The sequence below is a fragment of the Panthera onca genome, chromosome B2 (assembly GCF_046562875.1).
Source record: "Panthera onca isolate mPanOnc1 chromosome B2, mPanOnc1 haplotype 2, whole genome shotgun sequence".
Taxonomy (NCBI): domain Eukaryota; kingdom Metazoa; phylum Chordata; class Mammalia; order Carnivora; family Felidae; genus Panthera; species Panthera onca.
The window spans coordinates 104970624-104993227 of NC_138343.1; the positions used below are offsets into that span (position 1 = coordinate 104970624).

Here is a 22604-nt window from a genome sequence, read left to right on the forward strand (position 1 = left end):
ATGAGCATGATATATGATGGGCTAATTTCAAATAGAAAAGAGACCTTTAACTATGTGTCTAAGAAGAAGGAGATAAAGATGGAGACAGATGGAGGTGATAAGGAATGAAGGCATTTCCAGGCTGAGGGTACTATTTTCTTTGTTAAAGAAGTGGTTGGACAGAGGGAGTGTTCAACCAAAAATTGGTGAACACGGTGGCAGTGAAGAAACACATAGAATATATTTGTTGGGAAACAAATGCACATTTTAAACACAGAGACCCTGGAGACATTTTATTCCAGAACATGCCATTTCTTAAGGACTCCTTCATATACTTGACATTCTTTTTCGAGGCAAAGTTTTAGACATACTTGCAGCGTTTTCTCTGCGTATGTGTGCAAATGCCTGTGCCTGAATATCCCTGCTTTCCTGCCAGGCTGCAGGCCTGCCACTGGAGCTGGGATTGGTCGCTGTGATGTTGCTGCTAGAGGAGTCCAGGGAAACGTGACTCATGGCAAGGCTGCTTGCGCTGTGGGAAGAGTAACTGTAAATCATCTTGAGAAAGGCAGATTTTGTGTTAGTCTCCTGCTTATAAAGAATAACATAGCATTTGGGGAAGAATGTGCAACACAGGATCCCATAGTTCGATATTAAAATAACGATAATCTCCACAGCTGGTAAATATTTACCAAATGTGGTAGCATAGACGGGGACGAATGTGATCCAAGCTATGAAATAAATGAGCATGCCAAATGTTATGAATTTGGCCTCATTGTAATTCTCAGGTAGTTTCCTGCCTTTGAAGGCAAATACGAAGCAAATGAAAGCCAGGATGGCAATATAGCCCAGCATGATGCCAAATGCAAGGATGGATCCCTCCTCACATTCCAGGATAATGACTCTGGGCAAGGAGACATTCTCTTCCACAGCAGGTGCTGCAAAGATTAGCCAGATTGTGCAAATGGCAACCTGGATACCTGTGCAAGTGAAGATGATGGGGATCGGTTTATAGAGGCACTTCAGGAAGTTCTGCAACTTGGGGTCGAAGCTGAAGGCTAGCAGAATTTTCAGGGACTTCACCAAAATGCAGGAGATGCAGAGAGTGAAGCTCACACCAAAAAACGTCTGCCTGGTTTTACACGTGAAGTCTTGTGGTTCTCCAATGAAAAAGCCCGTGCTGGCAAAGTTGAGGAAATGACAGAGAAGGATCACATAGCAGACCAGCAATCCCCCAGACGATTTCACAACAGGCGTGTTCAGGTTTCTTGTAAATATTATGCCAATGGCCAGAACAAACATGATTCCTAGTAGGGAGAGGGCCAGGAGCAGTATGGCCAAGGAGTCATTCCAACTGAGATACTCCACTTCTTTTTCAAAGCATGCTGTGCTCCTTACAGGGGCCCACTGAGTTTCGTTGTTACATAAAAGGCAGTGATCCATATCTAAAAGACAGAGATTCGGTTACATTGCAAACATTTAAGCCAGGTGATTGATTGTCCACAATGATGCTACAAATGAGACTCCTTCTTAGTAATAGTGCGGACGAGAAAAGGATATAGATAATTGTCACATTGGTTACTTATTAAAATAAAGCATGCACAGAACCCAAAAGAAGTTGAGAGAAAGTGTGAGGGTGAGGGAAGAGAAAGCAAAAAGCCCAGCTGGGCTGTGAGTCTTAAGGGAATCCATATACTCAAGATAGATGCCAGCCTCTTATGAACTTGCTATTATAGGTGGCAGTTCAGGGACTCTGTTAAGAAGGGCTTTGAAATATGGGTGCCTGGGTGGCTCGGTTGGTTAAGCATCCAACTTTGGTTTCAGCTCAGATAATGATCTCAGGGTTCATGAGATCAAGCCCCACGCCAGTCTCTGAGCTGACAGCACACAGCCTGCTTGGGATTCTCTCTCCCTCTGCCCCTCCCCCTCTCAAAAATAAATTAATAAACTTAAAAAAAAAGAAGGGCTTTGGAATCAAATGTATCTCAAGTCCCTTTCTCTATCACTTATAATTCCCTTAATCTTGACTAAGTGAATTGAACTTTCTGAGTCTATTTTCAAATCTTTAAAAAAGCAAAAAAAAAAAAAAAAAAAAAAAAAAAAAAAGGGCTCTGCCTCACTGGGGTGCTGCATTCAATGCCCAGAATAAATGTAAACTTCTTTGTGTGGAGTGTTACACATAGTAGACACTAAATGTAGTGAGAAATGCTATTATAAATAAGGCTGCAGTTCTTTTAAAAGCAGAGAAAATATGGCTGAGTCACCCTAAAAGCTCTCTAAAAGTGAGATAACACAGGATTGCAACCACTTCAGTTGATGAAAAATTAAAGTTTATTTTTTTTCTCTAGGAAGTCAGTAAACTTGTCAGTAAACATGTCAGTAAACTCACATGTGCAGTGATAAGCTTAAAACTGATTTTGGCTTATTCTGATGGCAGAGAAGGAAGAGTTGATATCAGAGTGGAGTCCCTGGGAGTGTGATTGCATTTGCTCTCCATTTTCACCCCTTAAAGGTGGGGTCCCCCGTATTGCCAAAAGGCACTCCCTGGGCATCCATCTGAGAACACTCCACAGTGCCCATTCATTTTTATATAGGGCCTGCGTTCCCTTCTTCATTAACCTCAAAGTCAGGTTGTGTTTCTGTTTATGAACTTCATTACCTCTCCAGCCTCTTCCTCTTTCCAAACCCTGTTTCCCTACAAGAGCGGTTCTTCTCTGTCCTCCCCTAACTGCCACTGCTACCGTGTGCCATTTTCTTCGCTTGTTTGGCAAACGTTTAATGGCCTTGTCTACGTACGAGAGCTGTGTGCTGGAGACAGAGAGAAAGACAGGAGATGATGTCTTTTCATATCACCCTAAATCCTTGCTTTTCCTCCAAAGGAAAAGCAGTCTTCAACACTTATTCTTGCCTTGGTTATCAAAAGAGAGCCCAAATTGTATTTTGAAAACTCTTGTGTGTCTTTATGGGAAATAAATGCGACACACTCTTCCAGCGTTTTTATTTATCCCACTCGGCAGACAGTTGGTAGACATTGCCTGGAAAATCTCTCTCCCCCACAATTACCTAATTGTTTACACAGCAGAGCCCATCTCAGGTTAGGAGAAGCGGCATTTTTGTGAGATAGCCACAGAACAAGACTATTGGAACGTTTATATTGCGATACTTCTCCCCTCGGAGGCAGTGAGAAAAAAGAGTAAGCATCTGAGAGCTGCTCCAGTTCTCAGGTTCACAACTTTTATAGATGAGTAGGGATGCAACAATAAACAAGGGAATACGATGCTTTTAAAGTATGGATTTTGAAGTCAAAATTTGACTCCAGGGAAACTGCTGATTGCTCCTTTTAAGACCCTGAGGCTGCTGACCTTGTTCTTTACTTTGTATATTTTGCACTGATCTTGTGAAATTGTTAAAGACAGGTTAGGCAAATAATCAGTTAGTAGCAGCTCATCTTTGTTAATAGTTTATCCCCTTGTCTCACAGAAGGCTTTTTTTTTTTTTTTTAGGCTTTACTGTTTGCTGCCTTTTGGTAAGAATAATGAGATCTCCAGGGTATGCACACCCCTGGGTTTTTATCATGCTCAGTTTAGCTAATTCAACACTTATTTAATTATAGTTATTGTGCCCCAGTTACAAGACCAGCATGTCCATGTGGGGGATACACGGACAAAGATTGGTGGAGAAATCACGTTGTTTTGAAAGATGCAGGAGAGGAAGTCTACTTGAGCAGATGACATCTTCCCTTGGAAGTGAAGTTACTTTTATGTCTCTATTAGGTATTGGTTGTGCATCTGCTGATATAATAGAGCAAATTCCAAGATAAAATGAAATTTTACTGGAATTTAATCTAGCAAGAGCATGAGATGCTTTTTTTTTTTAAAATGAAAATGTAAGCCAAAATAGGATTCATGTAAAAAAATAGTCAGCCTAGGAGAAATGTTTCTGGTGATTCACTGTACATGGTGTAGTGACTATAATTACCTGTCTGGTTACTGTAGTGATTTTCAGGACAGTTCACACATTCATAGCAGCAGATATGTTGACTTCTTGTAGTTTTCTTCATTTGCCCAGGACTGCACTCCTTGGAGCATTTAGACTGAATTTGCTGCAAAGTGAAAGAAGTTTCAAGTATATTTTTAAAAGATTTATTTTCCTAACTAACCTTGATTGATTTAAAGATACATTTACTAACTAGTATTTTGGTCTCTCCCTCTCTTGTTTTTAAAAAGCACAATAGAATTGTTTTGTCACCTGGAGGCATGTGAACAAGTTTAAAAAGCAGAAGATACTTCAGATAGTGAAGCTGCCTTAGGAAGAAGTACTTTTGTCACATTAATAACTTCTGAAAGCAAATAAGGGAAATTAGCTCTTTCAGAAAGTCCCTAGCAGAGGAACAAATGTGTAATGATGGAACTAAAGAAGGAAGTCATGGCCTGGAAATTTCCAGTCTTGTGTTGTATAAAGAGTTCAACTATATATGAAAAATAGTAACTTAATGGACACTTTTATATTCTTTAGAGGAAGGTTATTAATCATGCTGTCCAAGGACTTTGTCCAGTCTAAGCTTAAAAACAAAAGAGTGGAAATTTTGAACTTAAAGCTATTAAAGTATTAGTGAAAAAGGTAACCCTAGATATATAAATAATATTTTAGGTTATAATTAGGCATGTCACAATGTAAATCATATGCAGCATTCTAATTTTACGGAGCGCTCAGTTTCCAATTTAACTAATAATTCTTTGTACTTCAGCTATGCTTTTTTTTTTTCCATTCACAGTCCCTTCCTCACGCATAACTTGTGAAGTAAATCTGTTACTGTCTTACCTTTTGAGATACCAAAGCATAATGGGTAAATGAAGCTTTCTCTAGATTCTCTTAATAGCTATTCCTGAGCCAGGAACACAATCCAATGACTAAGCTAACTGGTCTTTTCTCTGGGAGATGAAAATGATCTGGCTGGGAAAGAAAAAGTAGCCAAGATTCAGTACCCCTGAGTCCACAATGGTGGTTTTCTTCTTCTCAACAGTTATTCCTGATCTGGGTTGTCAGTAGGCAGGACATCATTGGGGGGTAAAAGAGAAATACTTTCTTCCCTTATCATAAGATACAACAAAGACATTCTAAAGTCTGGTATTAATAACTTTGGGATAGCAAAAGATTTGGGATTATCTGATGTTTTGGACTTGAGCTAGGAGAAAGGAAGGTACATATGGAAGAGCAAGAAATCTTGTGGGGTTGGAAGAAGAGGCAAGGGGGAGGGGAAGGTAGTAGGAGATGAGGTCAGGTAGGTCCTGGTGGCAGGTCATGTAAGGTTTTTAAAGACATTGGCTTTTACCCTAAAAGAAACAGGATGTATGGGAGTGTTTTGAGTAGAGTATTATAGTTTATAGGATTACTCTGTCTGCTGCTTTAAGAATAGACCACAGTGAGTAAGAGTGGAAACAGAGAGCAGTTAGAAGACTACTGTCTTATTCTGGGTGACAAGTGATTGTAGCTTGGACTGGAGTAGTAGCAGTGGAGTAGAGAACAAAAGGTGGTAAGATTCTAGGCCCATTTTGAAAGTGAAACTTAGATTGGATATGAAGCATGACAAGGATTCCACCAGGTTTTTCCATGAACAACTAAAAGGAAATTGCCATTTATTGAGATGAGGGTAGGTTTGGAAGCTCAGTTTTGGAGGTAATCAGTCAAGATGACTATTAGACTCCAAGGTAGAGATGTCAGTTGCACAGTTGTATATTTATGAGGATTGAACTTCAGAAGATAAAAAGCTGGGAGTCATCTGCCTTCTCTATTAATGAATGACATTATTTAAATCATGAGCCTGGATGAGATCACTAAGGCAAAGTGTAGACCCAGGAAAGGAGCAGTTCTGAGCTCTGGGTAAGCCAATATTTATAGGCAGCTGGAATGATAAGGAGCCAGCAAAGGAGACTAAGAAATAGTGGCCAGAGACAGAGGAAGAAAATCAAGGGACTGTGGTGTTGTGGGAACAATAAAGAGCATTTTACAGAGAGGAGAATAATTAATTACTAATAATTAGTGAGATGATTTTTGGATTTGTTAACATTGGTGAACTAGATAGAAAGAATTTTGATGGATTGGAAAGAGTTCAAAAGAATTATGGGAAGAGAGAAATTGGGGCCAGTGAATGTATTTAAATTTCTCAAGGAGTTTTGATGTCAAGAGAAATAGAGGAATGGGCAGTACATAGAAGGAGAAGTGGAGGATCAATGGAGTTTCGTTCTTTTTTTGGAACATGGAAGGAATAACAGCATATTTATATCACTATGTAGATAATGGAGAAGAGAAAATACTTGAGGATGTGGGAGAGAGTGGAGAATTGCCAGAGCAGTATCACAGAGTAAGTGGTAAAGAGTTGGGATCCAGAGATCAAGGGAGGAGCTGACCTTGGCCAGGAGCAGACAGCCCATCCATAGTGCTGGATAGAAGACAGATGTGGTGGCAGGGGAACACTGCTGTTCTCTTTTGAGTGTTTCACTTTTGTTAGTGACATAGAAAGAAAAGTCACCTAAAAGTGAAGATGGGGAAGATGTGTTGGATCAGAAAAGGGAATAAAAATTATGAAATAGCTATCTAGGAAGGTAGGTGAGGTAATGGACTAAGTAAGGTAATAGTCTGATTGCCCAACAGCGCTAAGGGCCCACTGGAAGTTAGAGATCATGACTTTGAAGTGAGAACAGTCAACAAGGTGCTTTTGGCTTTGTTTTTGTTTTGCCAAGTTCAAGTTCAGCTACATGGGGGCTCTACTGATTAGGCAAAGAGTTGAGTTTAACCAGGATTATGTTCTAGTCAAATGAGTATGATAAAGAGAGCATGTACAAGGGGTGACACACAAGTTGACCATAGCATTTAAGGAGGGAAGATGGGGACAGTAAACAGGCAGTAGGATCACTGGAGGTCCTGGTGGGGTTAAGGACTTTTGCAATTGAGGTACTAATTTGATTTGAATGCTATAAGCAGCCTACTGCAAAATTACCTTAAGATTTCTGAACTCATTTTTTGTTTCTTGGTCTGTGATGATGAAGACATCATTCTTCAGATCATATTGTGCTATCTTGGTGATAGTCAGGTGACCATCAATCTCCTTCCAGAGCACAACATCATATCCAGTATTCATATCCCCATGAGCATCAAAATGAAATGAATTCCCTTCATCAGTGAATGTCACATTTTTTAGTGCATCAAGTAACTATAAAATAGAAAATAGAAACAAACATGAATAGAAATATGCATCCATTATATCCCAATTATAACACTGCCTTATATGGAATATCACTTAAAAGTAGAAAAAGGACATTCTGGATCAGTGAGTATGGTAACTAGTTGAGAAGGTTCTTAACTATCTGGCAACAATTTGACAATTCTAGCCTTATTTCTGCCAAAGTCTTGTTCTGTGAATCTGAGAAAGCAAGTTAATGTTTATGGAGAGTAGCCTCTCTAGCTTATAAAATTGGAATATGAGGATCTTCATTTTTTCACGTTGCACAATTTCAGGATAGGTCCTCTGGGGCAGTTGCCTGGGCTCTAATACAGGTTCTATATCTCATTAGTGATGTGGTCTTGACACTTCAATTTCTCTCTAGGTCCAGGTTCCCCATCTGTATACCTTATAGGGTTATTGTAAGGATTATATGTAATTAAGCATATAAGGAGTTTATCCCAGTATTAGGGACAGATTAAGATTAGTAAAGGGTATATTAATATCTGTTAACACTATTAGCTAATAAGGACATTGTGCAAATAAATAAAAATATTTTGAGTCTATTAATTATGTCACCTGACGTTCATATATTACTTGATAATACTCAGAAGTGTGATATCCTTCTTCTCCATAACAACTCAATGAAACAACTGAACAGAGATCATCTTGCTCCTTTCTTAGGTGAGCACCATCAGAAAAGGGGTAAGTGGACTTAATCTGAGGACACACATTTTGACTTTCAGGTCTTTCCATTGCACCTAACAATATTTTAATTCAAGTCCTCCATATTGTATTTTCCATCTGACTCAAAAGCAGTTATCGATATGTCATCTGGAGCTACCGGAGGCAGGAAAATTCATTCTTTCCTTCTAGTCACAGTTGGATCCTTGGCCAAGCCTGAGTGGGTAATCCAAACCAGTAGGTGTTATGCTCACCATCCGCAAAATGAAGGCTAAGGGGACAGACATACAAACATTGGACAGTCCAGTGACAACAGCACCCTGTTCTCAGGACATCTCCCACCAGAGAGGTTTAGCTCGGGGTATAAGGTACTGCCAGTACCTGCCTTCTAAATACATCCTTTGTTACTCATTTGGTTGGAGGTACGGATATTATTATCTTCAGTGGTTTTCAAATCTGTTTCAGTGATTGAGTATAAAGTGACCTTTCCAATGTAATTCACAAAATGATTTTTTTTTAATTTCAGAGGAAAGAAATGCAATGAAAAATTACTTGTCTTGTTACCGAGTTCGTACATGAGAACTTGTATGTAAAACAGCTAGGACAGGAAATGTTTTACTGACAAATGAGGCAGCTGTATTGAGATTGTGCTGCAGAGGAAGATCGCTGTTCTGGGAGAGAGAAAAACACTGCTCCGCCATTAACTTGATATATAATCACGGCTAAGTAAATACCCTTTCTGGACACACTGGGCCTACTCATCTAAGTCTATGATGTTATGTGGCTCTTGTTGAGTGCAAAATCTGGAATGAGGCAGAAATTATTCTATTCGAATAGAATTATTCTTCTATTCCTTATCAGTTCATCTTTTATGAATGTTTCTTTCCTTCAATTTTTGTTTTGGTCAATAGACTATAAGAAAATCAAGCTATATTTTAAGGTAAATATATTAGTCACGATAGGCAGGTCAGTGACCAAATGTCACGTTAGTAAAATATCTGAGTATGTATATTAATTTTATTATATGTTTCCACAGATTTCATAGTTCTCTTAATGAATGTAAAATAGTATTACTTTAAAGAAACAGGATATCAGGGGCACCTGGGTGGCTCAGTCAACTAAGCATCTGCCTCTTGGTTTCGGCTCAGGTCATGATCTCACAGTTCGTGAGTTCCAGCCCCGTACTGGGCTCTGAGCTGACAGTGCAGAGCCTGCTTAGGATTCTCTCTCTTCCTCTCTCTCTGCCCCTCCTCCACTCTCTCTGTGTCTCAAAATAAATAGACTTAAAGGAGCAGGATATCAGATTTAACATGGTGGAATTAACCAACAAAAGCTTTTTCTAGCAATTGCCTGGAAGAAAAAATATGAAGGGAACAAAAATAAAAGAGGAAGTAAGGATCCACTGTCAGTGTTTCCACCTCCACCTGTGTGTTGATTTTTTTTTTCTGTTCTCTCCTTAAGCAATACACACATAAACCCCAGTAACTCGGTTCTTTAGGAAGCATATCCTTTTCCTCTTTTGAGTTTGAACTATAATTTCTACTTGTTTTTTCCTGCACTTAATTAGGTTTTCTGGCACATATACATTCTGTAAATAGCGATAACAGTGTATGAAGTACCTAAGCCAACATAACTATGCTTGTTCTCACAAGAGAGAGGGTGGAGGCAAACAAAACAGTGCATTTGTTACCTGTTAATTAAAACACAACGTTTGCTCTGGATTAAGGTAAGTTTTGAACATTAGTGCTCTGGTTACTAAGCTCTTAAAGGCTTTTTCCAGCACTTATTTATTTATTTTCCATGGAGACTCTGAAAGTCACTATAAATTGACACCATTAAACAGTAAGATTTGTGTTTCCATGATTATATAACTCACCCTGTGTATGGCAATGACCTGTTTTTGAGAACACAAAGCCAGGGGGCCACACCAACTAAGCTGTTGTTGGTAATGCTGTTTTCCATTTCCCTGACTGGTGCAGTGTCCACATCTTCCTAAGAAAGCTGTGCTTGTGGGTGAATTAGAGAGAGCAGAGGAAGAAGCCTTGCATTTCTGTCTGGTGCCCAACCCATGTCTTTTTCTTCTGTGAAATTTTCTGTACCGTAGCGGAAAGCACCCTGGACTAAGGCTGGGTTAGTCTCACTGCTAACCGTGTGGGGGACCGTGGGCCAGACCCTCATTGTGGAGGCCCCGTCCGTCTCTAAACTGCCACAAGTCTCCATCACTGGTAACATTTCCTCTTGCCACTTTAAGATGGAGTGTAAGAGGGGCGCCTGGGTGGCTCAGTCGGTTGAGCGTCCGACTTCGGCTCAGGTCATGATCTCGCGGTCCGTGAGTTCGAGCCCCGTGTCGGGCTCTGTGCTGACAGCTCAGAGCCTGGAGCCTGCTTCAGATTCTGAGTCTCCCTCTCTCTCTGACCTTACCCCATTCATGCTCTGTCTCTTTCTGTCTCAAAAATGAATAAACGTTAAAAAAAAATTTTAAAAAAAGATGGAGTGTAAGAAACACAAACCTGTGGACCTACCAGAATATTATAGAGGTTAGAGATCATATATGTCAATGCCTGGTATAGTCGCCCTCAAAAATTGTTAGTTATTGTTTTCCTTATCACTTCAAAATCACTCTCTTCTCAGCACACATTTCTTCCGTTGCTACACTTGAATGTCTCATAAGTTCTTCGAATTCAACGTCTCCAAAACAGAATGCTTAATACTTCTCCTCCCCACCAAACCTCTAATTTTTTATGTTTCCTTCTCAACAAAGTCATCAAATGTCCAAATGTGGAATCACTTGCAGCATCTTTGCTTCTCTTTGCATCTTTTACACCCAGTCTATCTACAGATGCTCTTCATTCTTCCTCTTACACAACCATGTATGCATCTCCATCCTCACTGTCACACACAGTGCTTGTAGTACTTATACCTGGAGTATAAGCCATCCTTATTTCGTGACTGGATTACCAAATTGATCCTTCTGCCTCTAGGCTTGTGTCCCTCTGAGCAGTGCACACCACAGTGGAAATGAAATGCTACTTCTGCAGTGAAAAGCAGATCAGAACACTGTCCTGTCTCAAAATAGATTTAATTGGCTCGCTTTGCTCTATCAAGTCCAAACCTTTAAACATAGTTTGCGGCCTTTCTATTGAAACGATGGTCCCTGGACTAGCAGTATCAACATCACCTGAGAGACTGTTAGAAGTGCAGACTCTCAGGTATCCCCCCACAGAATTAGCAGATACATGATATGAGATTCCCAGGCCATTCAACTGCAAATCAAAATTTGAGATGCTCTGATTCATTAGACCCTGATGTTGGATCCTTCCTCTACTTTCATTCACCTGTAGTTTCCACAAGAAACTCCAATTCTGTGACACTATTTACTTACCCCTGAAGATGCCATACTTACCCTCCCTTCTCAGATCTTGCTGGAGTATTTGTGTCCTAACTCCTACCCTTCCATCATATTCTCCAGAGATGTATGGTCTTTGGAGAATGTTTTCTGAATTGCTAATACTGGATTGGTTGCCTCAGTTAAGTGCTTCGCTGCCATTTTGTGCCCCTATGAAACATAGTAATGCATCATTCTGCATTGTAATCAACTCCTTAATTGGTTGGTTGTACACACCAGTGGACAGATGACTCCTTCAGGAAGAGAATTGTCTTGTTTTCCCTAATATTTTCAACACTCAACATTGGACTGGAGCATTGAGACGTCCAATAAATGTTTGCTAAATATATGTACACATGGGAAGTTTGACTATAAGTCTGTCATCTCACATGCATCACTTACTACTTTCTATATCATCATAAGTAAAGGAAAACAAACAAACAAAAAACCAAAATCACTGTTTACAACAAGGAGGTGGTATCCTCATGCACATCTGAGAAACATCAAAACTGTATTGAAGTAAAACAATCCTGGCTGTGCTTTTCCCGAATACTTCTCATAGGTGTCTCCAAATGTGGAGCCAAAGTAAGAACTATCCCCAAATATTGGGAAAAACTCCTTTAAAGTTATTTGAATATAAAATTATCTAGAAAGTAATATTTAGATATTAGTGAATCTTACCAAGGGACAAAATAATCTTTAGGAATGTGTCTTTGATTAGTGACCCTAGATATTGCTGATCTTTTAAATTTGAAGTCTATGGAGATTTCTTCATAAAAATTATTTGCATTGTTTGTCCTACTGAATCTGGCACAGATGTGGTTCACTCACGTTGTGATCAAAAGAGCAAGTCACTCACATGTTCTTCCTTTCCAGTCTATTTCCTGTTTGGTTTCTAGGTAACCAGGCTCCCAGAGGGAATAAAGAATAACCCCAGGCTCCTACTGTTTAAACAAAACATTTTAGAAGACTCTGCTTAGATTATACTTTCCCAAGTCTTTTCCTCAGAATGTTTGAGATTCATTCCTGATTTAAAATACTTTCCCAGATCTTTAGTGGATAAATAGTCCTTGCTATTTTTATCTATCCTTCCTTAGAGGCTCCTTATGTCTCCTCCCCTTTATCCTGCCTCTAGGATTGTCTAATTTCTATTACTCTTTCTCAACCTCTCATTCTTAAAATTTCATGTAGTGGTTTCATTATTGTGGTCAACTTCATTTGTAGTTTTTATCAATCCCTGATTTAAGTTTTATATTACAAAGAGTATGCTTTCAAACAGACATCTTAAAATAACTAGACATATATATAATTTTTATTTTTTAGATAGTTTTAACTTAAAAAATCGTAATCTCGGGGCGCCTGGGTGGCTCAGTCGGTTAAGCGTCTGACTTCGGCTCAGGTCGTGATCTCGCGGTCCGTGAGTTTGAGCCCCGCTTCAGGCTCTGTGCTGACAGCTCAGAACCTGGAGCCTGCTTCTGATTCTGTGTCTCCCTCGCTCTCTGACCCTCCCCCCATTCATGCTCTGTCTCTCTCTGTCTCAAAAATAAACGTTAAAAAAAATTAAAAACAAAAAGGCCAAAACAAAACAAAAATCCTAATCTCTAGTCTTACCTCCTTATTAGTTTTTTTGCCTTGCATTTACAAGATCAAAACTAGTTTTAAAATGAGAAATTTAAAATACCCTATACCATCACATGATCCACCTAAATGTAAGCGGATGACCTTAGACCTTGGAGCTTGTGTTTGGGACTGTTAAAAGTAAAAATGACAAAAGTAGAAATAGTCTGCCCTGCATACTCACATATATGGTAACACTTGAGTCTTACTTCCTTTCACCTTCTTTTCCCTTACACATTTATAATAAATATATTTTCGGGACATGATTCTGCACCAAAACAGACAAGTTTGGCTTTGAGTACACAGTATTGAGAAATCTGTTTTTAATGAGTAAAATTTATCATCATATAAGGCAACAATTGCTTTCAAATGTCTTGTTTATCAGCATTTAAAAAGCACAATGGAAAATTTTTACTAAAAAGAGCCACATTAAGCTTTAATTTGAGTTTCTACAAACTAATCAAAGAGAAGAAATGAAAAGACGCCTTTTACCGACAATTAGTGGTTCATTTCAACCGGAGATATCATAGGAATTGTTATGATTTATCTAACAATGTTCATTTGAAAAGACTGGAGTCCTAAGGAGGCTGTTCTAAGTAAAAGTCATAACTGGAGGCTTTAAACCAACAAAAACCAACTATAAACCAACAAAATCCTATGGAAAACAGAGGGTATGGAGGCAGAAGATCCAGACAAGAGTAATATTTCTAGTGCTTCTAGCTTTAGTTTTTCGACTGATAATATTTAGTGATAATAAAAATGACCGTTAAACATGCCTGGTCTTGTGTTTGTCAAGAACACTAAAAGAGATAATTCATATGAAGCACTGAAAAACTACAAGATCAGATACAAATCCATATACTCACAAAAAATAATACTACCAACTGGATCTTCTTGGAAAATAAAAGAGCACTACTTTAGTGGGTCAGAGTAGTAAAGGTAAAATAACAACTCTATTATCCTCAAGAACAAAGAGCTAATGAGAGAAATGCATGTTATTTGAACACTTAATGTATCTACCTTCAAAAGGAATATGATTAAGACAGTTAATATAAATACTTGAAAATTAAAGCAAGGAAAGGAAGGATGGTAGGGGAATTTTCTTGAATGTATGAGTTAGTACCTCCCATGGTTGAAAGGCGTTGGGGTTCTGACAGTCGCGAGCTTGGCAGAGATCCCGAATGGCATAACCAAGAGAAAGTACTGCAAGCTGGATACTGTGAACAAGGCCTGGCTCAGTATAATCCCACAGGAAATCATTTCTCAGGGAGAAGTTCCTTTCTAAATCCTTGTCAACCTTGTAGGCCAAAGTCCCCTGAGAATGGTTGGAAATGCACTGACTCAAATCACTGTCCTTGACATATGCACAAGCAGACAAGAGTGTGGCATATTCATTTAAGACCTTGTTATTATCACTGGGAAATATATGCAGATTTTGAAGAAAGGAATGGAAGGAAGACATATTCCCTCTTCTAAAGGTAAACCCTACAACTTTGCCAATCCTTTTAACATTAGGAATGGTTGTAATCTTGGTGGCCGTTGACCAGTTGTCACTGGCAATCCATATCTTATTTATATTCCTTTCTAGAGCTTTACTGAAGAGATTGAAAACATGGAATTGCCTCAGGAATACCACAATGACATTAACCTGGGCTTCTGCTATGATTTTCTCAAGTGTCTCATTGATCCTGACTTCGATGGTATTATCTGAGAGGAAGGCTGGGAGAACTTCTTTGAAAGCTATGCACACATTATTTGCTGTGGTCTGAACTGCAAAAGTGTTGAGGGCCATTTGTCCATAGTCATCATCTGTGGCTATGATGCCAATCCAGTTCCATCCAGACTTCTCAATCAGGTGGGCCATTGCTTTAGTTTGATAGAAGTCACTGGGCACAGTCCGTAAAAATGAAGGAAAGCGAATTTTGTCACTTAGGATTTCTGCAGTTGATTCATAACTCACCTGGAAATTGACAGAATCTTTTAGTTATGGTGCTGATGAACTCCAGCTGGATGTTCATACTGGGTGTTCCCCTCTCATTTCTGTGAATTTCTGTAATCTTTTCCTAAATTCTCTGGTCTTTTATATTCTTCCCCTTCAATGAACTTCTGCTTTAGAAACAGTGTAAATCATGACATTTAGTAATTGTGTGCCAACTCTTTAGAGTCATCGCTCTTCAGTCATTTCTATTGTGTATAGTACAAGCTCTCTGAAGGTTCAGGCTCTATCTTATGCTTCCATCTACACTTCTATATCCATCTATATCTATCTTATATCTCGGGCCAAGGCCAATAGTGGATATTATTTAAATACTTAGAGATAAATATAGGAAAAATGCAGCTAGTCAAATAAACAGAATGCATTTTTAGGACACCCGGTATGTTCAACATTTTGTCTAATTGACAACTTCGGTGATTTTTATTCTAGGTGAAATAAGTCAACCAGCCAAATAATCATCTAGTCTAAGGGCCAGCACACTTTTTTCTGCAAAGGACCAGGTATAAAGTATTTTGAGCCTCGTTGATCACATATGGTCTCTGTCATATCTTTTTTTGTTACAACCTTTCAAAAAATTGTGAACACCCTTCTTGATAGCTCAAGAGCCACATTTGATCTACATGCTATAGTTTTCTGACCTCTGGTCTACTCAAATAGCATTTTGAGATACCTACCTAATGTGTACAGAGTTTTGCTTGATTTACAGTTCTGGTGATTTTATTCTAGGGAGAATTACTACCTTCCACAGCTGCAAATGCACTGTGTCACTTGCTGAGTCTTTTTTTTTTTTTCTATTACTTATAGCAGCCACCTGGTATGGTGGAAAGTCAGTAGGCTTTAGAGTCAGACAAACTGTCAGAATTCTGACTTCAATAAATTTGGGGAAGTTAGTTAATATTTCTTTACATGTGAAATGATAGGATTCTTGTGAAGATTAAAGGAGAAAATTGAAATGGTTATTAGCACACAGTGGACAGTAACTAAACTTTAGTTTCCTGACATTGCTATGCTGGCCTCCATTTTGTACCTGGCATTGCTGTGCTCATCTGTATTTTGAGACCTGGGTTTCTGTAAAATCAGTGTCCCCTGCAGTGAGCCCCATTTCCTTTTGTGTTGTCTGTCATGGAAATTACCTTTTTATATGAAATAATCATTGTTAAAAATAATGTACTTTTCTCATAGCATTATACATAGTCTAGACAATTTGAGCCAAAGCCTTATCTCTGAGATATTTAGGGGAATAATTCTGGTTTTTTTTTCATTATGGATATAAATTTTTTTTTATCAACTTTACTAGGCTATATAATGGAACTCTCAGAGTCTTTCATGGATACAAGATCTTATTTACTCTAACTCCAGAAAGTTATATATTTTAAATTCTTATGCACATTTAATATATGATTTATATTTTTCTATCTGTTCACTTCTATCAGATGGCCATTTCCTGATAATCTGATTGTAATTATTTTTGCTTTCTAACTGTTGGCTTCTAATCTTCCTTGAGCCTAGAAAGCAGTGACCTAGTGAGTTACAGAGCAATGTATTGAGAGTGAAAGCCAAGGCGACTTGCTTGACTCTGAGTAATATGCAGGACCTTGGTGAAGGGCTTTCAGAGGGCTTTTTGCTTACTTCTTGATTATTTATTGGCTTGCATTACAAGGAGATATATAGTTCCATAGTCTCTGCTAAAAGCTTCCCACCATACTCAGAAGAAAATGCAAATCCTACTACAGCTTACAAGGTGCTGAATGACCAGCCCTTGCTTATCTCTGCAAATGCACTTCTTACTGCACTCCTTTCTATACAACTGATCTAGCTATACTGATCTTTTGTTATTCTTTGGACATTTCAACTTTGGACTTACTGCTTTCCCAGCATAGATATTGTCCTGCCCTCCTTGTCTTCCCTTGGCTGTCCTTTCTCATTCAAGTTTCAGGAAGTCTTCCCTGACCTCCATGTCCGTTTACTTCTCAGTCTCCTCATAGCACCCAACTGGTGTTATTTCAGAAACAAGGCAGCTGAGGCCCTCAGAGATTTCCATCTTATCCGAATCTCACTGTAAACTATCAGAAACTACACTTGGCAGGTGGAGGGGCGACTATAGTCCCTTAGTGCTCTATCCACTATACTCTCCATAATAGGGCACATACCTTTCTTTAACTGAAGAAAGAGAAGGTTAAAGTAAGATCAACTCCCCAGCTAGTTTCCTGGGTTACCCTGATCCCCTCATAATAAGGAATATGATCAAAACCAACCAAGGATAAAACAAAACCCACCTGTGGCATAAGCTGTAAATTCAACATCCTGGAGACAGCCATGGTTATTTCTGAGTAGCCAGCACCTATGACAGCCTTAACCCTTGGCATGTAGCTGGAATAGTCACATTTAAACTCCATGATTTCTCCGGAGCTGTTGAACTTAGAAAGAAACCTCAGAGCAGCTGCCATTGCCACTGTGACTTCTGTACAAGTGTCATAGATTTCATACCCCAGTTTGATTCCAGATAATAGTGTTGAATTATTGATCATCTCAATGCTGTGAATCATGGCAAGAGTTTGAAGAAAAATTGATATTTCAAACCTGTTGAGAAACAAACTTTTTAAAGCAATCAGAATAGAATTCTTCTCTAGACATGATGGTAACTCATTTGATTCACATCTCTGCCTTATAATAGACAATTTCTGGATCAGCGAGGCTCAATTCTTAAAGGGCCTAAATTTTATTTTAAAAGAGTTCTTGATGGAAACTTTTCTAAATGGTATATAGTTTCTCAAATGCAGTCTGTGGAATAGAATTTAACTTGTTTCTGATTAATTTGGGGATCATTTGAATACTCAGTTTAGTATTCTGCAGTATGGAGATATGTCTGATTTTTGTTCCTTTTTGTAGTTAGATGTCACCATTTTATCACCGTCCAAGTATCTGCTCCTTAGACTCACTAGCCCACTGTCTTTTTTTAATATAATCTGTTGTGATTGGAAACCAGTTTAATAAGACCTTCAGAATTATATATAAAATAGACTGTATAAGCTGAATAGCTTTCTCCTAGATAAATGCACTATTTAAGTTCTGAAATATAGCTGTTTACTCTTTCAGTGGATTTTCCCAGTTGACTTCTTGATTTGCGATTACTTCAGAGGACTGAGTTGCTTGATTACTGCTTTGCTGTTAAGTTTATGTCATCCACCACTATATACAAAAGGTTACAAACAGTATCCAATATATAGTAAAGATTCAATTTTTTAATAATTAAAGGAGAATATTATTATTATTATTTTATTTTAATCCCAGTATAGTTAACATACAGTGTTATATTAATTTCAGGTATACAATGTAGTGATTCAACAATTCTATACATTAGTCAGCTCATCAAAATAAATGTACTCTTGGGGCACTTGCGTGGCTCAGTTTGTTAAGAGTCAGACTCTTGATCTCATCTCAGGTCATGATCTCACGGTTCATGGGATCAAGCCCCATGTAGGACTCTGCACTGACCGTGTGGAGCCTGCTTGGGATTCTCTCTCTCCCTCTCTCTCTGCCCGTCCCCTACTCTTACACACACTTTCTCTCTCTCTCTCTCTCTCTCTCTCTCTCTCTCAAAAAAAGATAAGTGTACACTTAATTCTTTCAACTTATTCAACTGTCTCCCAACCCACCTTCCCTCTGATAGCCATTAGTTTGTTCTCTACAGTTGAGTCTATATTTTGGTCTGTCTCTATTTTTCTTTGGTTCATTTGTTTTGTTTCCTTTTTTTTAAGTTTATTTATTTATTTTGAGAGAGAGAATGTGCTCTCACATGAGCAGGGGAGGGGCAGAGAGCGAGGGAGAAAGAGAATCCCAAGCAGGCTCTACCGTCAGCATGGAGCTGGACAGGGGGCTCAATTTCACCACTAGAAGATCATGACTTGAGCCATTACCAAGAGTCAAATGCTTAACCGACTGAGACACACAGGCATCCCTTGTTTGTTTTGTTTCTTAAATGAATGAAATCCTACAGTATTTGTCTTTCTCTGATATACTTCGCTTAGCATTATAGTCCCTAGACTCATCCATGCTGTTGCAAATGGCAAGATTTTATTCCTTTTTTATAGATGAAAAATATTCCACATATATGTATATATACATGTTTATATACCATGTCTTCTTTATCCATTCATAGAGGACAATATTATTGTTCAGGGTTTTGATATTTTTAACTTTTCTTTTAATTCACTGAGTTACGATAAAGTATTTGAATGATACTATTTGTCATTGTAGACTATCTAAAAGCAAAGTGTGGCAAATCAGCATTAAGTTTTTAATTTGAAAAAAGAAGCAAAAAAGAGAGAAAAGGTAAAATAATGAATTGTAACAAAAATAATGAATCGTATGACAATATGTATAAGATTGCAGGGTCCCCACATGCTAGCTCCATGAAAGTCTAAACTTCTTTGGTGTATTCACTTCAGTATCCCAACACCTAGAATAGGGCCTCATTAATGTAGGCACTTAATATATGGCTGTTTGGAGCACCTAGGTGGCTCAGTTGGTTAAACGTCTAACTACTGATTTCAACTCTGGTCATGATCTCACAGTTCATGAGATCGAGCCCTTGTCAGTATCTGCTCTGACAGTGTGGAGCCCGCTTGGGGTTCTCTGTCTCCCTCTCTCTCTGCTCCCCACAACCCCCCTCCCCCCCAAAATAAATAAATAAATAAATATTTTAAAAAATATATATGTATAGAGCTGTTTCATGCTAAATGAATACTGTTTCTTTCAGGGATTGTCAATAAGGTGAAAAGATATTCGATTCAGTAATTTTTTTAGAATATATTTTCTTATTAGATCAATGATTTTTTTAGTATTTTTTATCCTTAATTGTTAGCCTATAATTGCAGGTCTGCAGTCATTTTTTGAGTACCGATTTAGTGCTCTGAGAATCTTCATTAATTATTTTGAGGTGTTCACTGGTATTCCTGATAATCAACATTTAAGAAAACAGTAGCTCAAAGTGCCCAACTTCTAGGGAGAATGCCAGGAAGGAATCTTAGTGTGACGTGGGACCACATTTTATCTGACAGCATTCTTAGAGCACTTGGTAAATATGTTCTGATAAAGAGAGAAAAAAGGGGGGGGGAGTGGGAAAGGAGGTTAAATTTACATACAAGAACATCAAGATAGAAGTAAGATTTCAGAGTTGGAAAAAAGCATGTTGATCAGATTGCCATAGCAACAGAAGCTGATGCTGCCCATGTCCCTAGAAGTTATCCGGGAACTTATTTTACAAAAGAGAAAATTGGAAACTGTGACTCAAAGAATTTAAGTCATTTGCCCAAGTCTACAAAATGAGTTTGTCCCCAGACTGAAGTTAGAATTCAAATATCCTGCTGTCCTTAAAGAAAATCCATTTGTAACATCCTCTGCCCAGCTTTACTTTTCCCTAGTACACGGTGCCACATGTCTTTTTTATAGCCAAGCTTTCAGCCGATAGTGTTCATCAAAGAAGAAGGAACACTAAGTTGAAGTAGGATCCTAATTTATCATAAGAGAATTAGATTATTTCAAGAATGAAATGAATGCAGCACTGACAAAAATGCTGGTGTAGAGAGATTTTAAATGTCGCCTATTTTAAACAAAGAACTAAATAAACAATAGATCTATGTTTAAAACAAAATGCATATTGTAGATGATATAAACATAGGTAATACATAATAGAAATAATGTAATGTAAATTAATATATATTAATTTTAATATATTTTATATTATATAATTATATAATATAATGTTAATATAAAATTATATTACATTATAATATTAATATTATATAATCATATAATATAATACTAATATATAATAAACATACATATATTTATAGTATGTTTATAATATGCTTATAAACATTATTTATAATAATATAAATATAAATGTGCTCTGTATGCTTGCAGTGGACAGGCTACAGTGTCTCCAGATGGTTTTCTCAAGTGACTTCAGGGAGTTTTTTAAGGCAAAATCCAAATAGATACATTAGTGGAAAGCATTCATTGCCTCTGCACTTGGAGGTCGACTATACATATAGTGCTGATATATTTCTCTTTTAAGGAAGGATCGCATGACTATATGTAACTTAAAAATATATTAGTGTACATTTTATTAAAATAATTTAAATGTTAATACAAGTAAATGTTTACATGCCTTAATCTCATAGTGTAATCTTGAAATTTAAATGTGTTCTCTGAGGCTTTACTCACCCAACACACTTCTGGATTTCTGGTCGTCTGGGATAGTCTTCTGAGGACAGCATTTTTTCATGAATGGCAAATAAACCTCCAATTATGACATGCCCTGGAGAAGTGGCAGCCACGAAGTCGTCAGGGGTCTGGCAAGTCTGGGAAGTAGCAAGAGGAATCACAAAACAGGTAATCGGTATAATCAACAGTGCCATGCTTCTCTCTCATTTGTTCAGTTCATGTGAGTTCTTAGGAATCATTAAGCTCACAGAGTGCCAACAACATGGTTCCTATTTCACCTGTAAACATCATGTAAGGTATAGGGCAGTGTCAAAGGCTGGAAACATTCAGTTTTCAGATGCTTGATGATAGTCAAAACAATTCTTCACCAAGAAGAACATATCGGACTCTAACACTCCATTGTTGGAGATGTATGCTAGCAGCAACGCTAGGAAAAACATTACAGAATTAGAAACACAGGTCCTTGCTGGGATAGCACTCTTGCTTCACTGATATGTCAAGGGCTTTGGATCATGTTGGCATTTCTTTTGAAGTAGAATATAGAATCTTCAAGAGGCAGCAGTAAGGGAAAGTGTTCCCCCTTCAGGAATGGACAGTTTTACATTTCCAAAGGTATCACATTCAAGGCACAAAAGCTTCAGTGTAGTTTATAAACTGTTTATTTTTCCAGAAAATCTCTATTTTTAAAAAATGAAATTCAGTTAGTTTTAGGTATTTAGCACTTCCAGTTTACATGTGTTGGAAATAGTTTTGGTGGTAATGGTCAAAACTAAAATTGGGGTGCCTAGGTGGCTCAGTCGGTTAAGTGTCCCAACTTCCTCTCAGGCCATGATCTCATGGCTCGTGAGTTCAAGCCCCGCCCAGGCTCTGTGCTGACATATCAGAGCCTGGAGCCTGCTTCGGATCCTGTGTCTCCCTCTCTTTCTGCCCCTCCTTAGCTCACACTGTCTCTCTCTCTCTCAAAAATAAATAAACATTAAAAAATTTTAAAAAACCCTAAAACTGAGATATAACTTACCTGATACAGTGTTCGGCTTTGAACAAGAAAGGTCTGTTATAGATCATTGACATTGCCACAGTGTGTGGATTTTATTTTTATAAATTTGGAACAAATTTTAGTCTACATGTTCTTAAATGCTTAGGAATATGAACTAACATGATTTTACTGGATATCTTTTGGAACTTAACAGAGGATAGACAAACCTCAGCAACTTAGGCACCATTAAGAAAAAGTTAAAAATTTTTAACTTTACTTTTTAAAATCAATCTTTTTCAAACATTGGATTAAGAAGGGGTATATCATGGGCAAATAGTTCCCAACCCAATACATCCAGATGGTTGATGGGTAGTGGACATGTTTAAAGGAATTTCAGAAGATAAAGAGTATAATAGCTACTATGGTATTTTTCATCATCCAAATTAGCTCTAGGCTCCACTGACATGGGGTTGTGCCAACTGAAGAGTGGAGAAGTCGCAGCTCTTCACATTTTTACATTTTT

At 38.0% G+C, this 22604-nt stretch overlaps 1 protein-coding gene across 3 annotated transcripts; it reads right to left on the reverse strand.

The window, feature by feature from the left end:
• Nucleotides 1-306: 306 nt before the first annotated feature.
• Nucleotides 307-21299, reverse strand: GPRC6A (G protein-coupled receptor class C group 6 member A). 3 transcript variants are annotated; one of them, XM_078446443.1, is made up of 6 exons: nucleotides 21106-21299; nucleotides 17154-17457; nucleotides 14530-14841; nucleotides 6974-7186; nucleotides 3955-4078; nucleotides 307-1421 (listed from the first exon to the last, which is right to left on the reverse strand). In XM_078446443.1, exons 1-6 carry the CDS (start codon nucleotides 21297-21299, stop codon nucleotides 307-309), a joined length of 2262 nt encoding a protein of 753 aa, XP_078302569.1. The 3 variants fall into 3 exon arrangements, with proteins under 3 accessions (XP_078302569.1, XP_060472472.1, XP_078302568.1); XM_060616489.2 differs by having other exon boundaries at nucleotides 14005-14841; XM_078446442.1 differs by lacking the exon at nucleotides 6974-7186 and having other exon boundaries at nucleotides 14005-14841.
• Nucleotides 21300-22604: the final 1305 nt, after the last annotated feature.